The sequence below is a fragment of the Haliotis cracherodii genome, unplaced genomic scaffold (assembly GCF_022045235.1).
Source record: "Haliotis cracherodii isolate W230 unplaced genomic scaffold, xgHalCrac1.p SCAF_8, whole genome shotgun sequence".
Classification (NCBI taxonomy): domain Eukaryota; kingdom Metazoa; phylum Mollusca; class Gastropoda; order Lepetellida; family Haliotidae; genus Haliotis; species Haliotis cracherodii.
The window spans coordinates 10,738,872-10,751,394 of NW_027266341.1; the positions used below are offsets into that span (position 1 = coordinate 10,738,872).

The 12,523-nt window shown below is 41.9% G+C and overlaps 1 protein-coding gene across 8 annotated transcripts in view; it reads right to left on the reverse strand.

The window, feature by feature from the left end:
• Nucleotides 1-4,702: 4,702 nt before the first annotated feature.
• LOC139449547 (titin-like) overlaps nt 4,703-12,523 on the reverse strand; it is a 72,541-nt gene continuing 64,720 nt past the window's right edge. For all 8 annotated transcript variants that reach the window (XM_071230995.1, XM_071230991.1, XM_071230992.1 and 5 more), the window contains 3 exons: nt 8,610-11,329; nt 6,635-6,743; nt 4,703-6,290 (listed from right to left, as the gene is read on the reverse strand). In XM_071230995.1, coding sequence (XP_071087096.1) covers nt 6,183-6,290; nt 6,635-6,743; nt 8,610-11,329 — 2,937 coding nt within the window. In that variant the 3' untranslated portion in view covers nt 4,703-6,182. The remainder of the gene's footprint in view (nt 6,291-6,634; nt 6,744-8,609; nt 11,330-12,523) is intronic.

Below are 12,523 nucleotides of genomic sequence, written 5' to 3' on the forward strand. Positions count from 1 at the left end.
GTGTGTGTAGGTACAAGCTGTTGGCCTACAGCAGTCTCAATACTAGGGTGTGTAGGTACAAGCTGTTGGCCTACAGCAGTCTCGATACTGGTGTGTGTAGGTACAAGCTGTTGGCCTACAGCAGTCTCGATACTGGTGTGTGTATAGGTACAAGGTGTTGGCCTACAGCAGTCTCGATACTGGTGTGTGTAGGTACAAGCTGTTGGCCTACAGCAGTCTCGATACTGGTGTGTGTAGGTACAAGCTGTTTGGCCTACAGCAGTCTCGATACTGGTGTGTGTGTGTAGGTACAAGCTGTTGGCCTACAGCAGTCTCGATACTGGTGTGTGTGTGTAGGTACAAGCTGTTTGGCCTACAGCAGTCTCGATACTGGTGTGTGTAGGTACAAGCTGTTGGCCTACAGCAGTCTCGATACTGGTGTGTGTATAGGTACAAGGTGTTGGCCTACAGCAGTCTCGATACTGGTGTGTGTAGGTACAAGCTGTTTGGCCTACAGCAGTCTCGATACTGGTGTGTGTAGGTACAAGTTGTTTGGCCAACAGCAGTCTCGATACTGGTGTGTGTAGGTACAAGCTGTTTGGCCTACAGCAGTCTCGATACTGGTGTGTGTAGGTACAAGCTGTTGGCCTACAGCAGTCTAGATACTGGTGTGTGTAGGTACAAGCTGTTGGCCTACAGCAGTCTCGATACTGGTATATGTGTGTAGGTACAAGCTGTTGGCCTACAGCAGTCTCGATACTGGTGTGTGTAGGTACAAGCTGTTTGGCCTACAGCAGTCTCGATACTGGTGTGTGTAGGTACAAGCTGTTGGCCTACTGCAGTCTCAATACTAGGGTGTGTAGGTACAAGCTGTTGGCCTACAGCAGTCTCGATACTGGTGTGTGTAGGTACAAGCTGTTGGCCTACAGCAGTCTCGATACTGGTGTGTGTAGGTACAAGCTGTTTGGCCTACAGCAGTCTCGATACTGGTGTGTGTAGGTACAAGCTGTTGGCCTACAGCAGTCTCGATACTGGTGTGTGTAGGTACAAGATGTTTGGCCTACAGCAGTCTCGATACTGGTGTGTGTAGGTACAAGCTGTTTGGCCTACAGCAGTCTCGATACTGGTGTGTGTAGGTACAAGCTGTTGGCCAACAGCAGTCTCGATACTGGTATATGTGTATTGTAGCCCTCAAAAATTTGCATAGATAATTTAGTGTGATTACTGTGAAAAAATATAAAAACTCAACAACGTTCCTTTTCAGTAATGATTTACTTTAAAACTGTGTATGTATACAATATCAACCATTAAATATGAGTATGATTTGAAGCATTGCACAAATTGGTATGGAAGTCGGCGTCATGGTAAGAGTACAACAGGCACCATTTGTACATAGTATACAAAATACATCTCAGTAAAATAATACACAAGGTCATGCTACTTTGTCATATTTGGGACATCATCGACGTCAAGTGAAGACTACACTCTTGGTGTCTACTTCTCAAAACAAGTTCAAGGACACTATATTGACGGTATTATAGTGAATCTGTCATTGCATGATAGATTAACCATAGTAATTTGAAAGAATTGAGTGTTCCTTAACTTCATTTGAGTAGTATATATGTGCAGATCTATCATCATCCATCGCATAAAAAATGGACTCGTCCGAATCCATCATTAATTAAACCAAGATTTGAAAATTCTCTGTTTAAAATTAGGAAGAAATATTGGATAAGACTATTAGTACATTTAGCAGGCATACATAGCCTGCATCTCTATGAATACACAATTTTGTATTTATCAAGAAATAAGCACGATTAATTGTTGGATTAAAATTATTATGTTGTGAAGTATTTACATTTTCTATGGGTGACAGTTGATGGTTTGCAAATTGAGGTATCAAATCGGTCATATCATGATACGCATTTACTGTAGATTCTCTATCCTCACTTCAACGAGTTATTCTATAATCAGCAATATTTAAGGCAGTAAAAAAATAATCAAGTCGGGGCCAAAGCTGACAATCGTTGACTGTACAAACATATTTGTTTTGTCTCCACCAGATCACAATGTAAACAATAAATACAGCATCAGACTAAATAGTCTTGCCTTCAAGTTATCTAAGTGATGTTGCTGGTTGTGGTGGACACAAATATATTGATCAGTGCATTTGGTAAGTTTGTTTGATCTAAACTGCTTTATATTTGTGTCTAGGTAACCATGGTAACCCATTTACCGTGTGACTATTCTATATTCTGTTGGAGGACATTTGAAGATATGTTTTGTGAGAGACCCACCATTGATCGGACTCTCAGGGACCCATCATTGATTGGACTCTCAGGGACCCACCATTGATCGGACTCTCAGAGACCCATCGTTGATCAGACTCTTACATACACCATCGACTAGCTTCCTTCTATCCTAACCTAGTCCTCCATGGAACAGAACCTGCGGCAGGCAGTGCCGAGGGACGTACATGTACCACACGGTCCTGGCATGAGTAGCACCCAACTTTCACAAATATGTAGTGGATAGATGGCCAACCGGGAGCAGAAGGTCGGGGCTTCTATCCACGACCACGTCATACCAAAGGATGTTAAATGATGGTACTTGCTGTTTCCCTGCCTGGCGTTTGACACTGAGGGGATAAAACAAGGACTGGTCGGCTCCGATTCAATATACTGTGTCTGAGTGGGGTATTCATTTTGAAACATGGTACATCAGTGGGCCAGCACTATAAAACCGGGATCAGTCCGGGCTAGTAGAAGCTGCCACACACATGCATCTATGTCGCTATACGATTGCAATAATCTTTAACGTGAGGTTAACCTTCACCTCACTTCACAACTACGTCTCTACTCATCTTCAACTCAATTATCTAGACCAGTGGTTCTGTTTGAATCCGTCTTCCCGACCATGTTGTGACAAGTGCAATATATAGGATATATATGGTGGTGGCACGTCTGGGTTTTAGCATTGCTACAAAAATAATGAAGGCACTTCGGAAGACATACATATAAATATTAGGCACATGATGATACAATAACATTGTCAGTACTATATATGCATTCAAAGCAGTGGTTTGGCACAGGTTATATACAGGTACATAACAAAACGTGACATGGGTAAAATGCATTTCTTTGGCAACAAGGTGTGCACAAGTTACAAGGTGGTGCAAAACAGATCCAAGATCTAAAATGGATTTGAACGGATTATATTAAGAAACGTCATAAATGTCATGTTAAAAACGTGTAACTACTAAAACTGTACATTTTCACAAAAAAAATAAATGTATTTACACACATTCTCCCTGTACACTCAAATAACAACATTCAATATGGGTGAGTGAGTGAGTGAGTTGGGTTTGAACATTAGTTCGGATTCCTCACAGCATGTCTGCTTCACAGCATGTCGGCCCAAACTGATACAGATCTGTTTCAGTTTCATGTTGTTTAAGGCCACACTCAGTAATATTCCAGCTATATGACGGTGGACTGTAAATAATCAAGTCTGGACCAGACAATCCAGTTATTGACATCATGAACATCAATCCCGCAATTGTGATACGATGACATGCTTCTCACCAGCCAGCCTGACCACCCAATCCTGTTAGTCGCCTCTTATGACAAGCATAGTTCCCTTTCATGGCATGCATGGATTGCTGAAGACCTATTCTACCCCGGATCTTCACTGGTCTATGCAAATCTGTAACGTTTACCAGTCTGGGGAAACCCATAAGCACAAGTATGGTGCTGACAAACCTAGAAACATAAACAGGGCGAACCGGGATTCAAAACCACAATCATAGGTTCACATTCATGGCTACCAGCGCCATCAACAAACATCTAACTGATGCTTGTCATAGTTCCAGAAATGTAGACAGTGTTTAATCTATAATCTGGGAAAATGTGTCTTTGTGGTCGGGAAGCTTGTGGTTTCTGCTTATGAATAAATCAAATGATTTTATATATAATCACCTATCCACATTGTGTACAAGGCCGACCCATGAAGATCCGGGGTAGAATTGGTCTTCAGCAATCATGCATGCCGTAAAAGGCAACTATGCTTGTCGTAAGAGGCGACTAACACGATCGTGTGGTCAGGCTCCATGACTTGGTTGATGCATGTCATCTATCCCAATTACGTGGATCGATGCTCATGATGTCAATCACTGGATTGTCTGGTCTAGACTCTATTATATATAGACTGCCGTCATATAGCTGGAATATTTCTGAGTGCGGCGTCAAACAACAAACAAACAAACAAACAAAACTACGATGTCGTACAAGGCCAGACCAAATTATTTTCTTGTTTACAGTAATTTACCTTTAACTTTTTATTCGTTCCAAATATATGACAGCAGCCTATAAATAATTGAGTCTGAACTAGACAAACTAGTGACTGAAATTATGAGCAACTGGCCATGCCTTGCCATGTGGTATAATGACCCGATCAGCAAGATCACATGAGAGGCCCAACTACCACACCCGCTTTGAAGTCCACTCTGTGAATAGCAGTCATTGCTACAAACTATTGTGACTTCATACACTGTTCCAACAAGCACACCCTGACATTCCAGATCATTTGTAATGAATCCTAAGTAGGTGCCCCTGTATAAGAAGTAAGCTTTACATATTTTCGTGTGTATGTTGGTTGGTTGGTTTGTGGTTTAACGCCGCACTCCACACTCCGCAATATTCCATCTATGTGACGGTGGATCGATGACATGCATCAAACAAGTCAGTGAGCCTGACCACCCGATCCTGTTAGTGGCCTTTTACGACTTATAACGGAAGTTGGTCCGAAAAGAACAAAGTCTACAATTATACTTTGTGCCGAGCGACAACAGTTGGGTTAAAAAACAATTATTCCAGAAGATAATAAATATTTCGTCCTCAAGTTTAACCCCAAAAGATAAATTGTTCCTAAAAATTTAATGTCTTGTGAAGAAAACCCATGCTTTTATGGTAAGCATGGGTTGCTGAAGACCTATTCTACCCTGGATCTTCACAGACATCATGTGTATGTAATAGAAAACAGTGTAAAAGGGACATATAATAGCTTTGGAATTATCGAAAAACATTTGAGTTTATCCAAGTTGATATTTCCTTTTGTATGTTATAGCAAACTCTTGTGTTGGGGCATATAATAGCATTAGAATTATTATTGAAAACATTTTAGTTCATCCACATTTGAACTTGCTACCGCACAATTACTGAAAACATATTTAACTTGTGGATGGTTTTATTAAGTGCCCCCTTTGTCAGTTTTCAAAACACACAGTGTGCTGATTTTAGTGAATACGGTATTTCTTCCAGTAACCTGGGCTAAATGTCAACGCCCTCCATTTACAGCACCAGTCATACACATACATGTATTCTAACATCAGTCTCGGAGATACCACTCTAGAACAGACATGAGTATACATCAGGTCATATATTGCTTCCAGTAGAGTCTCGGGTTCCATGTTATGATACATTGTACAGTGAAAGTCAAGCTGAAAGATTTCTTCAAATATCCAGTGAAGAACTGGTAAAGTGGCTCAAAAAGATACAATCATTGTCATTATATAAGATGGGCCGTTCAGTACACGTTCACACAATGGGCCCTTCAGGACACACGTCTAGACGATGGACCATTCAGCAGACCTGTCTATATGATGGACCATTCAGTACACACGTCTAGACGATGGACCGTTCAGCAGACCCGTCTACACGATGGACCGTTCAGCAGACCCGTCTACACGATGGACCGTTCAGCAGACCCGTCTACACGATGGACCGTTCAGCAGACCCGTCTACACGATGGACCGTTCAGCAGACCCGTCTACGCGATGGACCGTTCAGCAGACCTGTCTATGCGATGGACCGTTCAGCAGACCTGTCTACATGATGGACCGTTCAGCAGACCCGTCTACACGATGGACTGTTCAGCAGACCTGTCTACACGATGGACCGTTCAGCAGACCTGTCTACACGATGGACCGTTCAGCAGACCCGTCTACGCAATGGACCGTTCAGCAGACCCGTCTACACGATGGACCGTTCAGCAGACCCGTCTACATGATGGACCGTTCAGCAGACCTGTCTACATGATGGACCGTTCAGCAGACCTGTCAACATGATGGACTGTTCAGCAGACCTGTCTACATGATGGACCGTTCAGTTCCAACAACTGCAAGATGGATCATTCAGCAGACATGACTAAGCGATGGACTGTCGATTGGAGGCATCCTCTACATGACTCTGGGGGTACAGGCCGGTTGTACCATCTGCTAACATCCCAATACACCAGCCTGGCCGACCTATGGCCTGCAAATACAGTGATCAATAAGTACATTTACATATTTTATTTGAAATTGGTTAAAAACTAAGTCGCATCTTTCGGGAATATACCAAAATTCACATACCACTCCACAAATGAAAAGAAACGTCATGTAAAGTTGCAATGCAATGATGTCAAAGTGATAGAATGTTTAACCTTGCACTCAAATTGACCACAGCCAAAGAATTCAGTACTTTGATGGTTGTTATTTATAGATTGAATATCTATTATCAGCGGACTCTGATACCACGAACACAGTACACTACAGCACTTCAGGTCACTGGAACATCCAAGTCTGCCCCGAGTCCGAAGGTTTTCGTGTGTAACTTACTTTGCTCATTTCCTTGATAAAACTTCCTTCTTCAAAAGTTAGCTCCCCTTTGCCCTCAGGCACATGGCTCTTCACTGCTCTTCGCAGGGTCTTCTTCTTATTGGCACCCCTGTCAGGAGCAAAAGTGAGTGAGTGAGTGAGTATGGTTTTACGCAACTTTTAGAAATATTCCAGCAATATCACAGCAGGGGACACCAGAAATGAGCTTCAGACACAGTACCTATGTGGGGAAACGAACCTGTGTCTTCGGCATGACGAGAGAACGCTTTAACCACTAGGCTACCCGACTGCCCCTCAGGAGCAAAAGAACATTATGGATATTAGTTTGGAAGACATGCTATATCAAAACATGGTAGTACTTTTAAATCACATTAAGTGAAATAAATGAAGAATAGATAAATAAAAGCAACAAAACCCCTTCCATTGTACGATTCTGACATTGCTAGAACATGATTTGTTTGGTGTAAGATGGCAGCCTGTAAACAATGAGTCAGGACTAGACACACTAGTCCTGCATCTGTGGAATGTATATAAATACTGTAAACAGGGAATTTTTTGCGACCGTTTTATTATTGCGAGTTTTGCGAACGAGACTCAATCGCAAAAATTAAAAACGTAAAAATAAGTATAAATAATACATACATACATTATTCATTGCAACACGTCATCAAATGTTGAAATCATCAACCAAAACCACAAGTTACTCAATAAGTTAAAAACACAAATGAATGCAGAATGGTCACACAATACATCACAAATGACAGTGTAAACAGACCAATTAGTGTCACTGTTACCCCTTGCAATCTCTTCCGGTCAACTTTCCGGCCAACTCAGATTAACTAGCTTCGGAGAGAAGCTGTCTATTGTTTGGTAATCGAGGGGTCATCTCAACACGGCAACTCGCAAAAATATCTCGTTGCAGTATTGTCTTTGGTGTGGTATTCGCAATATTTTAACGGCACAGAAATATAGCTGTTTACAGTATATACATAATATTTTTTTACTAAACGCCTAGGCAAGTCTAGGTCAGACTAAACCAAGTTTAGTTTCCTTGATTCCACTTTGAAAACAGCAGAAGAGGAAAGATTCTTTTGAAGAAAAAAAATAGAAAAAATATTTTGAAGAAATATTTTCAATGATTAAGTGTTAGTCTATAGACAAACCAGTGACTGGTATTATGAGCAATGGGCCATGCCTTAGTGGTGTGTTGACATACTACTAATAAAGTCACCGAACCTGATCGACTTAACCAATGTGCATGACAAGCATAGGCTGCTGGTGACCAAATCTAGCTCAGAATTCCCAAGGACGTCTGGAATATTAAGTGACTGTGGTGTCCTATTATTATTGATTACAGGCCAACAGGGCAAAAGGACACTGAAATACAATCTGAGGTTTAGTTCTAGGTGTTATCACTGGTATCCTGTGTGAAACCGAGACATGTCTCCATGTAATTAGGGTATTCAAAACCTGTTAGGTTGACATATATCATAAAATTAGCAGGAAAGTAATCTTTTCTACTTGAATCAAACTTGCAAAGATTGCAATTTTCTCAAACCTATTTCACCTTTTACCTACTTAGACCACACCTTTTAAATTTAATGTTTCACAGATTTATTCCAGCTTTTCCACACAAGGTCGGTTAAAATAAAAATAAAAATATATAGTTATGTCAGTCATTTATTTTTTATATAAAAGTCATTTAACCATTTAGTTAAAACCGTGACTGGCTTCTCGAATTACTGATGTAGACATGGAATTTATATATAACATTTTATATTGTATAAAAGGGTCCATATTACCAGCGGGAGACATAATAAAAATAAATATTTTTATGTTTCATTTATTTCTTTTCCAGCTGCTTTTCAGTAGGGGCGGTGAGCCCATGAAACAAACATTATATTTTAAGTGTGGCCTTAAGGAGTTTCAGTTAACAGGACACCAATGAACATATGGAGACAACAACTACACTTACTCTCCATCTAGGTTCACCAGCCTCTCGGTTCTGGGTGGTGGGGATTTGGGAGGTGGTGGTCTTGCAGGAGGATCTGGAGACCGTTCCTTCCTCGGTGAACGTGGCTTCTTAACAGGAGGGGTTGGTTTTTCTGGCACTGGCACTGGCACTGGCACTGGCACAGGAGGCTGATCATCCATGCTGGTATTCACAGACTCCTCAGGGGAGTCCTCTGACTGACCATTTGGAACTTCTGGAAGACCATTAGAAGGTGCTGATGGTTCAGAAGAGCAGTCATCAGACAGTTCCTGTTCACTATCCAGAGGTTCAGTTTGAGCAGGTGGAGGTTCTGGCAGACCATTAGAAGGCTCCATGTGGTCAGCAGAAGGCTCTGTATCACCACTGATGGGTTGTATGAACTCCAGCTGGCTATTGTAGGGTTCTGACAAATCACTGACAAGGTCTGGATCAGGAGCAGCATCTACTGATTGTAGAGGATTGTCCTCAGCTGAGTCCACATCATCAACATCTCCATTAGCACCTGTTTTTGTGTCAAGTTCTTGGTCGTCACTCTCACCAATATCTTGTCCCAAGATGATATTACCAGAGTTAGAATCACCATCAGAATCATCACTCATATCACCATTTGTCAGAGGGGTATCACAATTCTCTCCACCAATCTCAGGAATATTTGTACTCTGTCCATCATGAGCATGCTGGTGTTCCTCACGGTCAGGTTCAGGATTGGCCGCAACCTCTTCAGGGCTGCTTCCACCTTGACCTGTATCACTTTCATCACACACAGGACTCACATTCACACTATCACTGGCAACAGCGGGGGCAGATAAGGTTTCTGGATGTTGCTGCCTTGTTTGCACTTCAGGACTACAAGAATCTGATGCCACTGGTGGAGGAACTGACATGTCTTTGTGAGAAGAAAACTTATCAATCTCCTTGATGATATGAGACACCCTACCACTCACCCCTTCAGGGGGAACATCTATTGCTGTTGGTGGGCTGATTATTTTGGGTTTTGGAAGTGTAGGAGGGGGGATTCTTTGCGGCTTTTGAGGAATAGGTTTCTTGGCAAGGAGACTGTTGATTGGATCCTTATCCATGTCATTATTATGATCCAAGTTATTTGCGGGTGGACTTAAAACAGGACTGGCAATAATAACCTTATCTGAACCAGGATCGGAGTCATATGTGTCTGGACTTATAACAGAACTGGCAATAACCTTATCTGTACCAGGATCTGATTTATCAGTTGGTGATGTAGATGAAAGAGGACTGATAACTTTGTCTGCATCCAAGTCTTTGTCCTCTAAGTCTTTGTCCTCTGGATTTGTGGATACAATGTGAGCAGGTGCCTCTCCATCCTTATCTTGCTCAGGTACAGTTGGAACAGAAGAAGCTTCTTCCACTGATTCCTCCACTGCCTGGACAGCCGGGGCTTTATTCTTTGCCTCCTTATTAATCACTTGGTATATAGGTGCATCATCCATGGGTCTTTGTACTGGGGGTGAAACTGGGATACGTGGGGAATCAACAACAGGGGGTGAAAGGGAAGGCCCTGTTTCCACATGATACACAGGACTGCCTGGGAAGGGTACAGAATATCCATCCTCCGTAGGACTAGCGGTAGATCTGGAGTCCGACATAGCACTAGGAGTTTCCTCTGGCCGAGTATTAATGGTTGGCACTAGGGACTGATCATGAGGGCTCCTACCAGACAGTGGTGCTCTCTCTGGTGTTTTTTCTAGAGGACTCGGTTTCGGAACAGTTTGTGCAGGTTTGTTTGGCACCATTTCTCCTGGGCATGATACTGGCCTGTCTATTGACGGGCTGCGCCCGTGACTCATAGCTTTGGGAGGCAGCACTACAGGTGGAACCTTCCTTGGGGTCAGGTGCTGAGTATGATCACCTGGATGGATACCAGCTGTTTGAAGGCTGTTCTCACTCTTTGTAATATTCACAGAATTAGATGGGGACCTACTAAGATCGGTATCTGTCTTTTTGAGGTATTTTCCTGAAATACTGTTAGATGATTGCACTTTGCCAGCAGTGTTACCACGCGCATTAATCTTGGGAGGCGGTGGCCTTGGGGGAGCAGGACGAGTCGATGGTCGCGAGTTTATTGCCAGGTTTTGAAGTCGTGAGGACTGCCGGGGTATCCGGATCACTTTAGGCTTGGCAAACCTTCTGGGTAAAACTGGTTTCTCTCCTGGTTTGAGCTTAGACTCTGAAGGAGCTGCAGAGGATGTGGCAACAGTTGTGGGTACCAGTTCCTGCATAGGAGAACCTGGCTGACTTGTGACAGGAGACTTTTGACTGTCATTACGCTTAGGAGGAGCAGGTGCTGGTCTTTTAGGCCTGGGGTTAGAAGGTGTTTCCATCAAGCCTGGACTGAGTCTCTTATTGTTGTGATTGGCTTGATCCTTTCCTTGAGTATTCAGCAGGACATTGTGGAGTTCACTCTTGAAGCTGGAGGTTGTCTGGAGGTTGTGTTGGCGATCAGGTATTTTGAGTGGTTTAAGTGGTTTTGGTTTTGGTGGGGGTGGAGCTCTCCGAGCCGGCTTTGGTTTCAGATCACCGAAGGTTGAGTTGAAGGTGGAGTTGATGCTGTTGTTGCTGGTGATGTCAGATATGTCCTCCTCCATCACTCTACTCCGGTCTTCTGCTGAGCTAAGGACGCTAGACACGTCTGATTTACTGTCCTCATCTCTGCTGGTGTCCAATATCTGAAATACACAGGCAAACGTGAGAGGCTTGTACAAGATCTTCTGTGAAATGGCTTGTTTCATTTCAGGATCATGATGATTCATAAGGGTGATTATGACAATACAAAATACATATGTCTTGTTCTTATTTAACGAGACAATAACCTCATCTTGCTATACAAGCTGACTGCTGTTTATAACTTGATGTTATAGATGGGATTGAAAAGGCTGACCAGTGTATTGACTTATGCATCATGTTATGACCATTGTATCGAGATATGTATCGTATAGTGATCAGTGCATTGACACATGTATCACATTGTGACCAGCGTATTGAGATACGTATCATATAGTGACCAGTGCATTGACATATGTATCACATTGTGACCAGTGCATTGAGATACATATTGTATTGTGACCAGTGTATTGACATATGTATCGTATTGTGACCAGTGTATCGAAATACATATTGTATTGTGACCAGAGTATTAACATATCTATCACATTGTGACCAGTGCATCGAGATACGTATCATATAGTGACCAGTGCATTCACATATGTATCATATTATGACCAGTGTATTGACATATGTATCATATTATGACCAGTGTATTGACACATGTATCACATTGTGACCAGTGTTTTGACATATGTATCATATTATGACCAGTGTATTGACATATGTATCATATTATGACCAGTGTATTGACATATGTATCACATTGTGACCAGTGTATTGACATATGTATCACATTGTGACCAGTGTATTGACATATGTATCACATTGTGACCAGTGTATTGACATATGTATCATATTATGACCAGTGTATCGAGATATGTATCGTATCATGACCAGTCTATCGAGAAGAATACCATATCGTTTATTGTATCATGACTAATATCAAGATACGTGACTATTGTTTCGAGAAGAGTATCGTATCGTAAAGAGTATCAAGATATGAATCGTATCGTGACCAGTGTACAGAGTAACGTATTGTTATTTAAACATTCAAATTCATTTATATATTGGAAGACAGTGGATGACGTTATCTGTTTCCAAGAAAATTGACACTAAATCACTAAATCAAAGTTGTTCTTATAGATATTGATGAAACTTACTATTGTATTAGTGTGGTATCTATTTTGACAACCATTCTGGTATGTTTTTTTGGTCAAATTTGTGATTGAGAAAAGAATATATGCATCAAGCAAGTT